The sequence below is a fragment of the Neopelma chrysocephalum genome, unplaced genomic scaffold (assembly GCF_003984885.1).
Source record: "Neopelma chrysocephalum unplaced genomic scaffold, ASM398488v2 Primary Assembly neopelma1_23, whole genome shotgun sequence".
Taxonomy (NCBI): domain Eukaryota; kingdom Metazoa; phylum Chordata; class Aves; order Passeriformes; family Pipridae; genus Neopelma; species Neopelma chrysocephalum.
In genome coordinates this window covers 37,096,440-37,112,731 of record NW_020897691.1, presented here as the reverse complement: position 1 = coordinate 37,112,731, position 16,292 = coordinate 37,096,440, and the positions used below count along the sequence as shown (strand labels likewise).

At 43.7% G+C, this 16,292-nt stretch overlaps 1 protein-coding gene across 6 annotated transcripts in view; it reads left to right on the top strand.

The window, feature by feature from the left end:
- The window catches only part of PRDM1 (PR/SET domain 1), a 56,454-nt gene extending 45,683 nt beyond the window's left edge, over positions 1-10,771 (top strand). For 3 of the 6 annotated variants that reach the window (XM_027694052.1, XM_027694075.1, XM_027694085.1), the window contains exons 4-6: positions 5,697-6,805; positions 7,113-7,241; positions 7,656-10,771. In XM_027694052.1, coding sequence (XP_027549853.1) covers positions 5,697-6,805; positions 7,113-7,241; positions 7,656-8,231 — 1,814 coding nt within the window. In that variant the 3' untranslated portion in view covers positions 8,232-10,771. The remainder of the gene's footprint in view (positions 1-5,696; positions 6,806-7,112; positions 7,242-7,655) is intronic. The other 3 variants (XM_027694070.1, XM_027694095.1, XM_027694060.1) reach the window with 1 other exon arrangement.
- Positions 10,772-16,292: the final 5,521 nt, after the last annotated feature.

The window sequence follows — 16,292 nt, the reverse complement described above, 5'->3', positions numbered from 1 at the left end:
TTCTTCTGCCCCTTCCCTCCCAGGCCAGTTAAATTTAAATTAGTGAGCATTATGCCGCCTCTCCAGCCTCTCTCTCTATCACAAAGCGTGACCAAGGTACTATGAGTAAAGTGCAGAGGGCTTGTCCCCAGATCATTAGCACATTGCACCTACTGCAGACGTGGGGCTTTGGCCCACCAAAACAATCTTAACGCAGTCTTGTTTGAGGAGACCCTCATACCAGCACCTGCTAGGAAGTCACTTCAGATAAAAGGATTGCTAGTAATTTGGTGTTTAAAGTGGCATGGCTTCTCTCAAAGGAGCAGGTGAGCATCCCCGCCCCTCCCAGCTCCTGGCTGCTGGTTTTGGCACCCCCTGAGAAAGAGGGAGGGAAAGTTGGGATCCAGGTCTCACAGCAGGCTGAAACCAGGGCCCCCTCCCACGGGACATGCGCTGGTGCAAACATGAGGCAGCCAGTTGCTGTGGTGTGTTGCACTCAGATCTCTCCCTCTGCCCTGTCTAGGGTGTGCAGAGCACACTGGTGCCTGCAGGAGGCTTTGGAATAGCCACACCTTGGTTGGCTGCCCAGCCCAGGACAGGTGAGGCCACCTGGGACACACACCTACAGAGACCTTCCAGTCTTACCAACTTAAAATACAGGCAGCTGCTTTAAGTGCCTCAGGGGTTTGAGGATCATGATCTTGGAGTTCAGCATCTCAGTTCCTCTGTAAGCACCAGAGCAGGATGGGCCTCTGGGGAAAAATGTATCAGGGAATTTCTCTGGCTTTATTTCCTGTAATTAGTGGCCTCAAAAATGAGAGAACTACCACTTTAGAGCATAAATATATTTACACATCCACATATAACATCTACTTGCCTCTGTAACAGCAAACTTTCAAATTAAAGGTAACTTCCCCAGCATTAGTTCATTTGTGCCCTGTAGAAGGAAAGCATCCAGATTCAAGACAGCAATTAGGCATGTACTTAGTTGTGGGTTTAACCCTGTCCTCTGTGTTTTCTTGAATTGGGGCCTTTGACCCAGTCCTTCAGACGCTGGAGCACACACCTACCTTCACAGCCATGATTAGCTCCAAGTGGAGCTACGTAACTTCGAGTGGATGTTGAAGTGCCTGCAAGGAATTGCACAATAGTGGTAGAGGAAAGACTCCACATTATCCCAGCGGTAGAAATTCAGTCTCATTTTAATCAATCCCCTTCCCTTTCTTGCCTGTTTTGAGGCTCCTGATGTTTTCTGTCAGGATTTAAGATGTCACCTTCAGATGGTGCCGTTGTCCAGGAAATAGTTTTGAGTATGGGGGCACAAGATTTCTATGTTCTGCTGGCAAAAAAATAAATTTTTGGTAATTTGTTAAATGGGCCTAAACTTCATTCAACTGCTCCTTCAGATTGTCTTTTAGTCTATGATATTTTATATTTGGACTATTTAGCAAACAGACTGAGGAAATTTGCTTCCGGATTCCCACATAGTTTACATTTCATTCTTACCTCATCATGGGAGGACTATTTTTTGGCATGGACGGTGGAGAGGGTAACAGTTAAAAAAACCTAACAAAAAACCCCCAACAAAAATGCAACAAAATCCAAACAATTGCATTGACTCGGGACGTGACTATTTGATAATAATGTTCATATATTGCAATCGTATGATGCAACTTCCTGCTGCTCTGTCATGTTTGTCTCCTCAGTCAAGTGCAGGCAGGTGACATCTTTTGGTCAAGCTTCAGAAAAAAAAGTTCCAGTTGGGGAAAGAAAATTTGCATATTTACAAAATATTTGGCAATCTTTTTGTTTCATTAACAGGTTTAATGAGGCATTATTTTAAATGTTTCAGATTCTATAAAAATTAACTTTTTAATACTTTTTTCTTAAATGCAATTTTTTCTTTTCTTCTTTCTACTGACCCTGACATGCTGGCCGTTAGCTCAGCCCTGCCGTTCGCTTTCCCTTTTGTTTATGGGCAGTTTCACTTTCTGGTTTTGAAGCTTTTCTGTTTGGGTTGAGAGGAAACATCTGCACTTGCTTAAAAAAATGCCTCCTGGAATGTTCAAAAGGGCTCAGGAAAAATTATTTTTAAATTATATGAAGGGTTTTCTTCACAAAACCAGAATATGGGGACTAAAGTTGGACTTAATATGGAGGATTATTTGAAGGCTCCCTTAAAGACCTTCTCTGAGCAAAAAGTTTTCAAAGGCATGCCACCCTGACTTGGACACATTCAGAAAACAGATGATCAAATTATGTACTTCTGAATGTTGGTCTCCATTCTCATTTTGAGTGCAAACAGTCTTTGTTTTGCCCGCTTCACAACTTCGAGGTTCTCTTACTACTAGCAAAAGAAGTGCTTAATTTAGATCGAAAATGTGAATCGGCACAATTAAGCTTCACCACTCGAAGTGTTCAGTACCATCTCACTCCTGAAATTACTATTGAAATTACTGTCTGCCTACAACCGTTTTTCAAGTTTTTAGAAAAAAACAGATCATTGTTTTTATGAAATCTTTCTCAGGCTACAGCTCAGAGCGCAAGAACCGAGAGCAAAGCCTACAGCTCTGCAGCAGTCTGTAGCTGGAACACCCACACTGGAGTGACTTCAGGCAACCCCTCCACTCAAGTTTTGTTAATGCTTAAAAGTAACAGCAGTTTTGTCCTTTTTCTCCTTGCACGCACTCACTAATCTCAGATCTAACTAAATAATCTGTTGGCCTCAGAAGTGGATCAGGCTCCTCAAGAGGCATGTCTGGAGTTTTTTTTCTTTTTTTCCCCTCTCCCCTCAGATCAGTAACTTAAAAATGCAGCTACACTGTTCTTGTTTTGTCATGAATCTCTTTTCCGTGTCTCTCTGACCACAGAAACTAGACAGATATTGGAAGAGTATGTGCCTATATTTAGTGTGTAGTGTGTGTGTGTGTATATATGTATGTGTGTATATGGGGGCGGGGGGGAGAAATGCATTTCAAGAGTGAGAGGGAGACATTCTGATTGGTAAAAACTTAAATCTAAGATCACAAGTTTCAAAAAAAATCCATTTATAAAAAATATGTCTCTGAAGTGTGGCTCCTATAAGAGCAACAAGAAAGATTGCGAACCTCTCAATCAGTTTCAGCCCTGGTTTAAATCCACCTTCAGTATAACACCTAGGAACCTCTCCTTGGCCCACGACATTACCTTCTCTTATTTTACACAGTGCTGACACACTTGTTTATGTTTTGATCTCTCTGGTGTTCCCAAGTGTCCCTTGTGCTCAGGTAATAAGGGAAAAAGCCAAGAGGGGATTTATGGACCAAAAATAGCTTTCAAACTAAAGAGACTTGTCACAGTTAGACTAGAAAAATAATCTTTAAATATCACAACTTCTGTCTTCACATGGAAATTAGTAGGAAGGAAGGCTTTACTGGAAAAATTCAGAAGGGAAGAAAAGAGCAATTATCTTTAGTGAGTCAAGTGGGAGCATGGGCTTGTTGCACAAAGAAAGTTTCGCTTTCTGCTTGAGCTTCCTTTCTGTCACTCATGGGCTTGCTCCTGTGTGTAAGGCACGTATGTCCACCCCATTGTGTTTAACCTTGTGACAGTAGGAGCTGTTCCTCCAGCTAAAGCCGCCCCAGTTTCTCTATCGCTTTTCCAGCAGCACCAGCCACTTCTCCTTCCTCTTCCCCTCCCCCTGGATTTCTTTTCTTTAGAAGAAAAAACTGTCAGTTTGAACTTCCTGCTTGACAGACCCCACTGAGAAACTGATACAGGCCTGATAAGGTGGTATTTATTTACTTTTCCTGCTGCGAGGCTTCACAAGTCCCACTTCCCACCCCCCTCTGCAGCTTTCAATACTGCCTCGTCTTGATACTTCCCAATGCTGATAGTGTCACTGGAAATGTTTGCTCTTGGACACTGGTGTGGTGAAAGGCAGCTGATAAGAAGACACAGATAATATCCCCAGTGCCATTGTGGAGCTTCTTGAACCTAGTAGGACCTCAGTGTTATGCCCCAAAATCTGGTGGACCTTGAGAAAATCAGTTACCAGTCCACAAGCGCAGACAAAATGACCAAAGAAAGTAGATGATTTTTAAAGCTAGACAACATAAATAATATGCTATTATTTAATTTTTTATACAGCTCTGTATTAAACTTTCAACATTGAGAGAAGTAATCTGTGCATTTATGTGTGCACATGCTTGCTGTACAACACCTCTGAGTTTTATCATAAATATTTTAATTGAATATTCGATTGCATTTCATCGCAGCTTGAAAATACAAAAACTGCTCACATATCTCAAACTAAATTTGCTTGCTAATGCCATTTGAAAAAGGATGCTACTGTAAGTGGATTGCTGTGAGTAGGAGCATGCTTTGAAAGCAGCTGTTTTGTTGGATACGTTTAATAAATGGCTGTTTCTTTGCCTTATAGGGTAATGTTGCCAAATGATAGATTCCTTCAGGGTAGTGAATAATGAAGCTAAGAATCCATGTTGAAAGCAGCATGGGCATTGCCTGTTGTCATGTTACTTGTTGGGTTCAGATGATCCTGCAGAAATAACTGTTTCTCACCTCAGATAGTGAAGTAAGAGCAGTCAGTCATGGAAGGAGAAAAGTGTCTAAAGGACTTGAGTTACATACATACCGGTGTTGATTTGTAACTCCTGATGGAAAGCCGTGCACATAACTAAGCATGATTATGAAACCTTCTTGTAGTTTTTCCTCATAATAAAATACCTTACAAGTAATCAAGATTTTTTAATTATTAACTTAGATAAAAGCAGACTTCTTTTTCTACTGAAGACACCTTTCAGTGTACTGTCTGCATTGTAGTATGTCCAGATAGCAAGGTCTTTGAATACAAATAAATGGAGTATGTGCTGAACTGAGATGAATGGATGCTAGCTTCTACTTCCTTCTAAATATATATTTCTTTTTCCTTTTTTTTCTTATTTTTTTTGCTAAAGTACATTTCAACTTAAGCTGGAGCCAACCAGTCTTGCTTTCTTTTGCTTTGCTTCAGCATTTTTTTTATAAAGTACAGCTGTAAGCAGAGGAGCTTTGCATAGACTGAATGCCACAGAAATCTGCAGTAAATAGTCTGCTTTGTTGTAGATGTTCCTAAGCAGTATATTTAATGAGTAATGATCTGTTTACTGATGGAGAATACCTTCGCTTTGAAGAAGGCTTTCATCCTAGCCAGCCATGGTTTTTTTGGTACTGTAAGTAATTGAACTGGCTGGTGAAGTGACTGCTGTGGTTTGGCAAAAGCTGATTTGTCATGCCTTGTTATTTTACTGAGGAACGTTTCTGGGAGCTTATGTTCTGCAAAGTCCTTCTGTTAAACCTGTATTATGAACAAATGCTTGTTACCACATTTATTAGAAATAATGCTTAAAGACACATTCAACAGCAAAGCTAGTCAAATTTAAGGGGAAAGAAAGGTGAAATCAATTTGCAGAGTGGAGACTAACACTCTGCAAATGCGTCATCATCCAGATCTGTATGTACTGTCTGGTATCCCTTAAATTAACAATGCTTTTTATTAACACTTAATACCAGCAGGTATTTCTTCACACAAAAATTAGTCTTTTGGCAAGTTAAATGATTGCTCATCTCTGAGAGTAGCCCTTCCTTCCCACTAAACTTGTAGGAGTTAGATTGTGTTTTGAAAAGAGATAATACCAGTGACATATCTAAGTAATCATTACCTTGTCTTTGTATTTCAGCACAAACCCACATTAATCCAAAGCAGCACAGTGCTGATAAAGATGAGCTTTATCAGAAGAGCATCCCAAAGAAGGAGCACAGTGTAAAAGAAATCCTGAAAATGGAATCCAACCCTCCAAAAGGAAAAGACTTCTTCCAGACCAACATTTCACCAGTTACTCCAGAAAAAGACTTGGATGATTTGCGTAAAAACTATAGCCCGGAGAGGTGTTTCTTCCCTCGAGTTGTCTACCCAATCCGACCTCACATTCCAGAAGACTATCTGAAAGCTTCCTTAGCATACGGGATGGACAGACCCAGCTACATTACTCACTCACCCATCCAGGCATCTACTACACCGAGTCCTTCTGGGAGGAGCAGCCCAGACCAAAGTTTAAAAAGTTCAAGCCCTCACAGCAGTCCAGGGGTCACGGTTTCACCTCTGGCACCTACTTCCCAAGAGCACAGAGAGCCATACTCTTACTTGAATGGATCGTATGGCTCAGAAGGATTAGGGTCTTACCCTGGATATGCACCCCCTGGCCACCTCCCACCTACCTTTCTACCATCCTATAACCCCCACTACCCCAAATTCCTGTTACCTCCATTCAATATGAGCTGTAATAACCTGAGTGCTTTGAACAATATCAATGGCATCAACAATTTCAATCTCTTCCCAAGGATGTATCCTCTTTATGGCAACCTGCTCAGCGGAGGTAGCCTTTCCCACCACATGCTGAACCCCACCACACTCCCCAGTTCATTGCCGAGTGAAGGAGGCCGTCGATTGCTGCAGCCTGATCATCCGAGAGACTTCCTCATACCAGCACCTAACAGTGCCTTCTCTATCACAGGCGCTGCTGCCAGCATGAAGGACAAGCCATGCAGCCCTACCAGTGGGTCACCCACTGCTGGTACAGCAGCCAGTTCGGAACACATAATGCAACCTAAACCTACCTCAGTGGTGTTGGCTGCCACCGGCGGTGAAGAAGCCATGAATCTCATTAAAAGTAAGAGGAATGTGACTGGTTACAAAACCCTCCCATACCCACTTAAGAAGCAAAATGGGAAGATCAAGTATGAATGCAATGTTTGCTCCAAGACCTTTGGCCAGCTCTCCAATCTGAAGGTAGGCAGTGGAGAATAAGACAGGAGTCTCCTGGGAAGGGCTCAGGTTTGTCCCTGTAGTTTTCAAGGAAAAGTGGAGACAGGCCTCCCTTACTTGTTTGGCTGTTTATCTGTCTGGGCTTAATACGGCATCCCCCACTCCCCACAAGAAATCATTGTTGTGTGTTTTAATGCTGACGCCACCCAATTAACTAGATGACATTGTATTTTGGCAATGGGACTCTTCTGCTGACTCTAGGAAACATCTGAAAGTACTTTTGTTATAGTACTGGAAACTGCAAATTGTTATTTGCTTTGTTTCTCCATAGGTGCACCTCAGAGTACACAGTGGAGAGAGACCATTTAAATGCCAGACTTGCAATAAAGGCTTTACACAGTTGGCTCACCTCCAGAAGCACTATCTGGTACACACGGGAGAAAAACCCCATGAGTGTCAGGTATGTAACACACACAGAGATGACTTCCCTTGGAGGCCGAAGGGACGGCAGAGCTTGTGCACATCCCGTACGGCGTTCAGGGAGGGCTGAGTGACAAACCCTTGGCTGCTCAGGGCTGGAGTCCACACCACAGCCATGCACAGCCCTGGTGCAGCAGCATCTGAGAGAGAGCAGGATTGCTTGTAACCTGCTAGAGCAACATCTGCCTGATACAGTTTTGCCATCAGCCACACTCAAAATGCCATTCACCATTATTTAAGTAAAAAAGGTGGGGTTTTTTTTTCCCTTTATGAGAAAGTGTGAAGATATAAAAAGCTGCTGCTTCATCCTGCTGTCTCCTCCTAGCTGTCTGTGATTTAAACCATAAAATCCCCTCCCACTCATTCACTGTTTCTCTGCCACCCCCCACATTAGGTTTGTCACAAGCGGTTCAGCAGCACCAGCAATCTCAAAACCCACCTGCGGCTCCACTCTGGAGAGAAGCCTTACCAGTGCAAGCTCTGCCCAGCCAAATTCACCCAGTTTGTGCACCTGAAGCTGCACAAGCGTCTCCACACCCGGGAACGTCCCCATAAATGCATCCACTGCCACAAGAGCTACATTCACCTCTGCAGCCTCCAGGTCCACCTGAAGGGCAACTGCCCCGTTGCTCCTGCCTCCGGCCTCTCCATGGAGGACCTGAATCGAATCAATGAGGAGATCGAGAAGTTTGACATCAGTGACAATGCTGACAAGTTGGAAGAAGTGGAGGACAATATCGACTTAACATCGATCGTGGAGAAGGATATACTGACCCTGCTCAGGAGGGAAATGGAAGGAGCTAATCTGAAAGTATCTCTACAGAGGAACCTAGGAAATGGGCTTATCTCGTCAGGATGCAACCTTTACGAGTCGTCAGATCTGTCAATTATGAAGTTGCCTCACAGTCACCCACTACCTCTGTTACCTGTAAAGGTCAAGCAAGAAACAGTTGAACCAATGGACCCTTAAGACTTTTTGGCAAAGTGATTTTTTTATTTATGACTTGGCAAGTCAGGGTGCCTGTAGCAGTTGCTTGTACATAGTTTCAATGCTGCAAAGCAATCTTGGCTTACAGTAGTTTCCCTACGCTCTCCAGCTGAAAGAAGGAACTCCAAAGTTACTGTTTTCTCAGGGCATAAAAAGGGGCAAAGGACTCTGCGTTGCCTCGCCAGTTACTAAAAGACAATCATTTATCCATAACTATTTTTTCAATGATAGTACTTCATAATTTATTATGCAATTAATCATTCTAAAAGCAATAATTAGGAAAATGTTTACAATGACTGGAAAATTCATTGTAATTTTTACTTTAAATGTTTTTATTTTTGTTTTATGGCCATTCTTTGTAGATATGTTTTTCTGCACATCTGTTTTAAGAACCTAAGATTGGGGTTTCAGTAAATGTGTTTTATGTACCAATGTCTTTTAAACAAATGCGGTTTTTCGTATTGCCAAAGTTGGACATGTGACATACAGAATCCTAGATCATGTTTGAAAAAAATGCCGTGTACTTTTATGTGCAAATCACCCCACTGGGAATAGAAAAGGAAAAAAAATAACCAATCAACAACCCAGAGTAGCAGCAAGCAGGGAAGAAACTGTTTCCTTGCCTCTCTGAGGAGAGGAGAAAGATTCTTCTACCTGCAGCTCTACCTGGAACAGATGTGGCACTGACCTGCCATGGACAGTACCACAGGTTTTAGAAAACAGCTCTAGCCCCACACATTGTCATGTAACTTAAAGACCAAAGGAATGCATGAGCTTAACGTGGTTTTTCAAAAATAAAATCTCACATTCTTTTATTTCCAAAAGCAGTTTAAAAGCAAAGAAACAATTATTCTTAATATTCTGCCTGAAATGAGGTTTTTGGCAGATTTCTTTCTTCTGTTTTTTGTTTTGTTTTGTTTTTTTGGCCAGAGCCTTCCAGGGATAAAAAAAAAAGACGGTCAGATTCCCTGAGAAAGAAGGGGTTCGGTTTTACTTGTATTTTCCTCTCCCACTTTGCCTGGGTAAAAGTGGGAAACAAAGTCCTTTCCTGGCACATAAATTTTTTTCTTCCTTCCTGTACGACTCAGATTTTTCTCAGTATTTGTGTTTGTACATTTTGTGGTTAATTTAATTAAAGAAGAAAAGGGCATTGCAAAGTTGTTGAACAACAATTACCTCAGTGCTTGTGTCCAGTGGTGCAGACAATGCTGTTTTAACTAAATGCTTTGCTACTTTAGAGAAGAAACCAAAATGTGCACAGGGAAAGATAGAATGCACGTCCTTATATCTTTTTGTTTTGCTAAGCCCAAAGATGATATGGTGACGTTTGAGGTGTAGCAAAGAATACATGTATATTTATAGATATATTTATACCACTATACTATATATGTATATGTATATATATTTATACCACTTAAGTTGTGAGCCAAACCATGTAATAAAACTTATTTTTCATCTAAGTGTGAAAATCAAATGTTACCTAGTTTTGCATATAACCAGTGACCTCAAAGCCAGAAGGTTGTACCAAGGCATTCATCACTTGCAAGTACACATGTGCAGTTGTCCAGGTGGAGCTGGAACTTGCAAACACCTTACATGAATAACATCACCCACACTGGCATCCCAGTGAATTCTATGGGAATGACCCTGTTTGCAGGACAGGGCTTGTCAGCTCCCTGCTCTCCCGGCAGTCTGCACTGGGGGGGAAGGAGGCTGGTGGTCAGTCAACAGACAGCCAGAAAATGTAACTGAAAGAACTTGGAAAGAAGCCGAACATGACCCATGTTTGATGTGGTCACAAATCACAGTAAGAGCAGGAGGGAAGTTAGTTGACACAAGCCCCTTGTCTCATTGTACCCTGCCATTAATGAGTTGAAGAGTTAACTCACATAAATATAAGTAGCATTAGTACACAACTCCCCTTCATGTATCTTTTTTTGTCTGGTTATTTTCTTACAAAATTTAAAATAGCCCACCTCAGCAATCCAAGACTCAGTGATCTTTTTCTTTTTTTTTCAGCAAACTTCATTTTAATGGCTTCTGTTAGAAAAACAAACAGTCCTGAAATACAAGTCTCTCAACACAGCTTTTGAAGGACTACAGTTCATTACATTTCCACTTCTGCAAATTGTGAGGCTGACATCTTTTAAATGTAGCAATAGTTCATAAATATAGTACTTAATTGTAGGAAAAACCAAAGTATCACTACTCTGTCACTGGACACACACTTTTCCTATTATTGCCTGTAGTGCTTTCTTGTATTTGATACAAATTTTACAAGAATTTATATGCATCAGCTTTAAGAATTGTTACTTCTCTTTACTGTTTCCCCCTTCCCTTAGACGTTTTACATGTGAATGTAGCAACAATCAACAGTGTTTTGGGGGTTTTTTTTTGTCTCTCTTGAGAAAGACTCTGACCAAAGTTAACAGGCTTTTTACTTTGCTAGAACAACAAACTATCATATGTTTACGTATTGGTTTACATCATTATTTATGTGCAAATTGTCAAATGTAAATTAAATATAAGTGTTCATTGCTTTACTGATGCTTCCCTTGTCTTCAGTCTCTCTACACTGAGTGGGTGCACAGCCTAGATGTGGGGCACCATCCCCTCCCGGCCCCAAATGCGTGCTATGGCGAGGGCAATGGTATCTCCAGCAATGCTGACTTTTGCCTTTGTGAGTTCTGATTTTCCCTGATTGAAAGTTGTAAACAGCAATGCCAGAGCCAAATACCCATGCCTTCATTATTTACAACTCTTTCCTCAGTTGCAGTACCTGTTAAAAAACCCCAACAAAACAAACAAAACCCACCACCACCACCAAAAACTACCAAAAAAAACCCCCCAAATTTTCAGTGTTTCAGTGGAAATATTTGAATGCTATCTGCCTTGCAGATATATGACCAGGGTTCTCATTTACATTTTTCCAAATGATTGTCATTTCTGGCCTGAAACCCTAACCACTGGGACCACAATGACACACTCAAAATGTCAGTGTGAGACCACTTAGTCCTGTCTCAGCATGGTGGGAACTGCATCCAAAACAAACGTGGATCTGTTGTAAGTGCTCACAAAGATCAGGAGAAGGTCAAGTGTCTGTCCCCTTCCCCACCTCAGCCCAAAAGTGACAGCAGGCCAGGATGCCCCCAAAAGCTAATTCAACATTTGCTACTTCCATCACTTACTAAGAGATCTAAACCAGAAAGGCCATGTGCTGCTCTGCCCTACCTGAATGTTAAAGAAATAATGTTCCTGTGCATATTGAGACACTCAGCACCGTATGATGTTTTAAAAGTATTTCACTGTCCTCTTAAAAAAATTCATTTAAACATCTGTCTCAAGAATTTGAAATACTGCCAACACTGAACTGTGGAGTTAAGAAAACCAGAGCACTATTGTCATAAACGTGCCAAATGCAGCATGTTATATTCCCATATTCGACAGAGCTATTGCTGTAATAATTTTTAAAAAAAACCATAGGATAACCATTACCACCATAAATCATACTTCATTACTTGGCAAAGCATTATGTTGTGCTGGAGAGTTATGTCCTGGGGACACTTGTAAGCTTTAGAAGATGTTTAATAAAACACATTACATAAAAAGACAATGCACGTTATAGATCACAGCCTCGCAAGGCCGAGCCCGGCAGCTGCTGCCTTGGTTTCTGGCAGCCCCCAAGCTGCTTGGAAGCTGCTGAAGGCGTGCGCTCCGACCAGTAATACAGCGGGTTTCAACCACGGCAACACCACCACCACCAGGTCGGCGAACCGCAACAGCGTTAGCAAGGTGCAGGGGGGAAAAGCTCATTGGCTTGGGTGCTGCCACAAAATGCAGTCCTGCGAGACCATGTGCCCCAGCACAGAGCCATTGGCTGCCTGTGGGCAGGCAGGATTGAAGCCCATCTTGCTGCCATCAGTGTGAAAATGTTGGGGGATAAAACATGTTGGGCAATGTGGCCTTGCCAGCTGAGCTGCTTTGCCACAGGATAGGACGAATTACAGCTGAGACAGACTAAAACACAGATGTAAGGAGGATCTTGTTCTTCTGGCTGGTTTATAAAGCCCAGTGTCTCTCAGCTGGGTACTGGGAGAGACACCGCAAATTCCCAGTGTGGGCAATTATGGCCTTGAGGTCGAAAATGAAAAACGTGACTCACTGAGGGGGTATGACCCTTTGGGTTCAAATCAGTGGCTGCCAGTGCACGGTTGTGTCTCAACACGTGCGCGTGGGACGCGGCCCAAAAGCTTTGCTGTCATTCAGAGGTGTTACGTTTGACTGAGGGAAATAGTTGTGGCTGTAATTAAAGGCAGCCAGGAAACACTTGGCTAATTACTGAATGAGCTGGAGCTGAGTGGATGCTGTACAGCTAAGGAATGTGCCTGTCATGGGGCAGGTATCTGCAAAACACTGGCTGACATGGTGGCTTAAGGAAAACTCACTGACAACGCCAAAGTTGCCACCCTCTCCATCCTCTGCGTGGTTTGGGAGAAGACCAGCAGAGAAAGGGCATCTGCCTAGCCTGGGAAGTGGAAGACACAGATTGACATTTTGGCAACTTCAGCACAAACCAGGCCTGCTGGAACAGCAGAAAAACAAGACTTCTTGTCAAAGATGTGACACTTCCCAAAATCACAAGGATTTAATTTTTCATTAGCTGCTAAAACATGCCCATCCTGCAACCAGTATGGCTGTTGCCCTTCCCGTTCTCATGAGCAGCATGTGGAAGAGGTGGTAAAGAGCACATTGGCACACTGATTGAGATCACCTTTGCACTAACTGTCATCAATGACAGAAGGCTCAAGAGTTTCCCACACCCTGCATGAACTTTCGATCATTTTTAAGAGGCTGGGGAACTTTTCCCAGTCATTCATAGTGGTGGCCAAAGGGGAGGGGAGCTACTAAGCCTTGACCTTGCCAAGCCCCTGCTGCCTTGGTACCTACTTCTGATGCAAAGTTGTATTCTTGTCCCATGATAGAGGGGTCAGATGTCTGCTTGGAGATGCATACAAGCAGACACTGCCTTCTGCTTCAAAGCCAAAGTCTCCTTACCTCCACCATGACAGCTTGCAACTTGGCATGAGTCAAATGGTGCTCTGTGCAGGAAAACACAGTCAAGGAAAGATGAGATGCTTTTCCACCTCCAGGCAGCACAAGCTCTACTTGCTCAGGCTGTTCAGTTTTGCAAACTTCAGCCTGCACAAGCTCACCTAGGAAAGGCCCCCACAGCCTGGGCTCCTGAAATGTCTTATCCTATGCTAATGTTGCCCCACCACTCAATATAAAATTACCTTCAGTACCCTCTTCTAGAGCAGGGCAATGCAGCCTCCTGTGCCAAAGTCTGGAGCCTGAACATCTGTCTCCTAGCACTTTAGAAGCGTCTGCCAGCCATCAGATTTAGCCAAAAACTGCTTTCTGGAGCTGGGGGCTAAGCAGACTGGCTGTCACAATAGTTAAGCCAGGGAGCAGAAGCCCTGGCAGTGGGGCAAGGAGCTGCAGTCACTGGGCTGGTGACACACACCCCTGGGACCTGCCCCTCCCTGGCAGGGACCTCTGCACCTGGCAGGGGGGAACTCTGGCACAGAGCTCTGCTCCTTTTTGACACCAGGGCTTTGGGGCAGAAACCTGTGGCTGAAGCATGGGATCAGGCAGCGCTGGTGTGGGCATTGGGCAGAGATCTCTGAAAAGAGGTTCCCAGCCCTCCAGGAAAGGGAGATGGTCACTCAGAGCTCTCTCTGCCCCATGAGCTGGCAGCCAGGCACCTTGGTGACATTCAGGCACAGTGGTCCTTCCTTCCTCCTCCCCAGCTGCACGCAGAGAGATGGTTGGGATGCCAAACGACTCAGGTAGGTGTGACCAAATAGCCTTATTGAAGGGAGCAAAACCAGTATGACTTCCTTATTGTGCAATGATTAATAAAGGCTTTCAGCTCTTTTTCTCCATTAATTGTGAATAAGCAAGTCCTTCATCATTTCCTTATCCAAGGACCAAGTGAGATTCCTTACAGCATTCCTGTCTCAGTGTGGCCACACTGTACTGGGAAGAGAAGTGATTCCTGTAATATTGAAACCACGCGCAGCAAAATCAGAAGCTGAAAACCTCTTTCCCAGTTCACCTGTGCTGAGGACTTGGGCATCACAATGTGATACTGGTCTTCAGGTTAGGGAGATCCCAGTGTTCCTGCCTTTACCAGTTGAGTTTTACATAGTAAATCCTAGCTTCAACGACCAAAGTGGAGAGCAGCTTTTGTGCAGGAAGAAGAGTGTGGCAGGCATAATTACATACATGATTTCTTATATATTATAGTGCCCGGCTTCCCTACAGCTTTCCTATGGCAAAACTTGTGTGAGGACTGTCCCTCTGTGAACACTTTTTTCCCCGCCACTTTCCTTAGTCTACCCTGTGCAATTCAGATGGCCTTTTGTTTTTAAAGGACAGGTTCTGTGCATCTTTACAGACAAGATCTGCTCTTCTTGTCAGCCTCACAGCCCCATGGAGAAATTCTTTACTAAGAGGGGAAAGTTTGGTTTCTTCTGGCTAAGCTGGAGTCATGTCCCTACATAGGGATAAAGTTAACCAGGCTGGGTGGTGTTCCAGAGAGGTCTCACTTGACTCACAACCAGTCATGAAAAAAACAGAAGTTAAAAATGTTGTAGAAACTGCAACCAGGTGCAAAGGGAGCAAGGATACACAAAAAGTGAAAATTTGCCTTTTTAATAAGCCGTTACAAGTTAGTTAGGTGTTTAGGAGGGAACATGCGCTGGTGCTTATAGTCATTCAGTGAAGATTCTGTGTGTGTGTGTTTTTAATAAGAGCAGAGGGTGCAGAATGGGGCTCTCTTTCTAACCTATATTGCAGCAATTTGTGCATGTCTGTAGCTGTGGGTGTTATGTGCTTTCTACTCTGAGTGGTAAGTTTCAGTTTGATTCTGCTCTTGAGAGCTGTGGGGACAGTTTGCACTTGCCTTATCAACACAGAATCCAAATTGCTTTATGGTGCAACCAGCCCCCTGACACTGCAAACTGAGAAAACATGCTTTAAGCACAGAGAAGCAAGAGAGGTGGCAACCATAGGGCTTTTTCTCAGCAGAGCATCCCAATCTGCCAAAACCCTCATGACATGATCAGAACAGCAATAAACCACCTTGAAAGCCACAACCTTGGTGCCACCCTGAGAGGCCCTGGCTGGAACCCCAGGGAGCAAAACCAGGATCCCAGGGCTGGGATTCTTTTCCTACATCCCCACTGCCCTAAAACCCTGCACCATCTCCATCCTCTTGCACTGATGCCACACCACTGGGGGCGCAGCCTGGCCATTGCAAACTGGGCAGCTTCAGGAAGTGTTTGCCCATCCCCATCCCTCTCTGGGCTGTCCCTGAGCAAGTCTGGCTGCAAGCCACTGACCAAAATTGTGGCCATGATTAGAGACAGCAGCAAGAGAAGGGCAAGGCAGGTACGTCCATGGTCCTTGGGAAGCATGGCTCTAGTTTGGCTACAGAGGCTTGTGGTCTCAAAAGTAATCCCTGTGCCCAGCCATGCAGTTGATTTCCAAATGAGCATTTTTATCTTTACATGTGTTTGCTGAAAACGCCTATCTTTTAGACTACACACCAAGATCCGTACTGGCTGTCCCACTGTCCTCACATGGGCTGTGACTGAGAGGTGCCCCACATCCTCCATCCTTGCTTCTCCAGCCTAGGGGTCCTGTGTTACCACCAGCCCCATGGCCCCGTATTACATCACCCTCGAGAAAGGCCTGTTCCCTGCGGAGAGGAACCCCACAGCAGCCTCAGCAGTTGCTGCTGAAATATGAAGGAAAATGGCCCCCTAAATTTGGAGCCATTCAGGAGTTCAGCGCAGCTCCCCTGGGATACCTTGGTTCCTCTCATCCTTCTTGGGTGCCACATGCCAAAAATCACTGGGAGCCTCGTTCATAAAATACTCAGGTGAAGTTATGACCTACATAGCAGCTAAGAAGGATGTGTAGATTTCCTTCCTCCCTCAGATCTGCTTGAGTTTGTAATACTCTCCAGATACAACA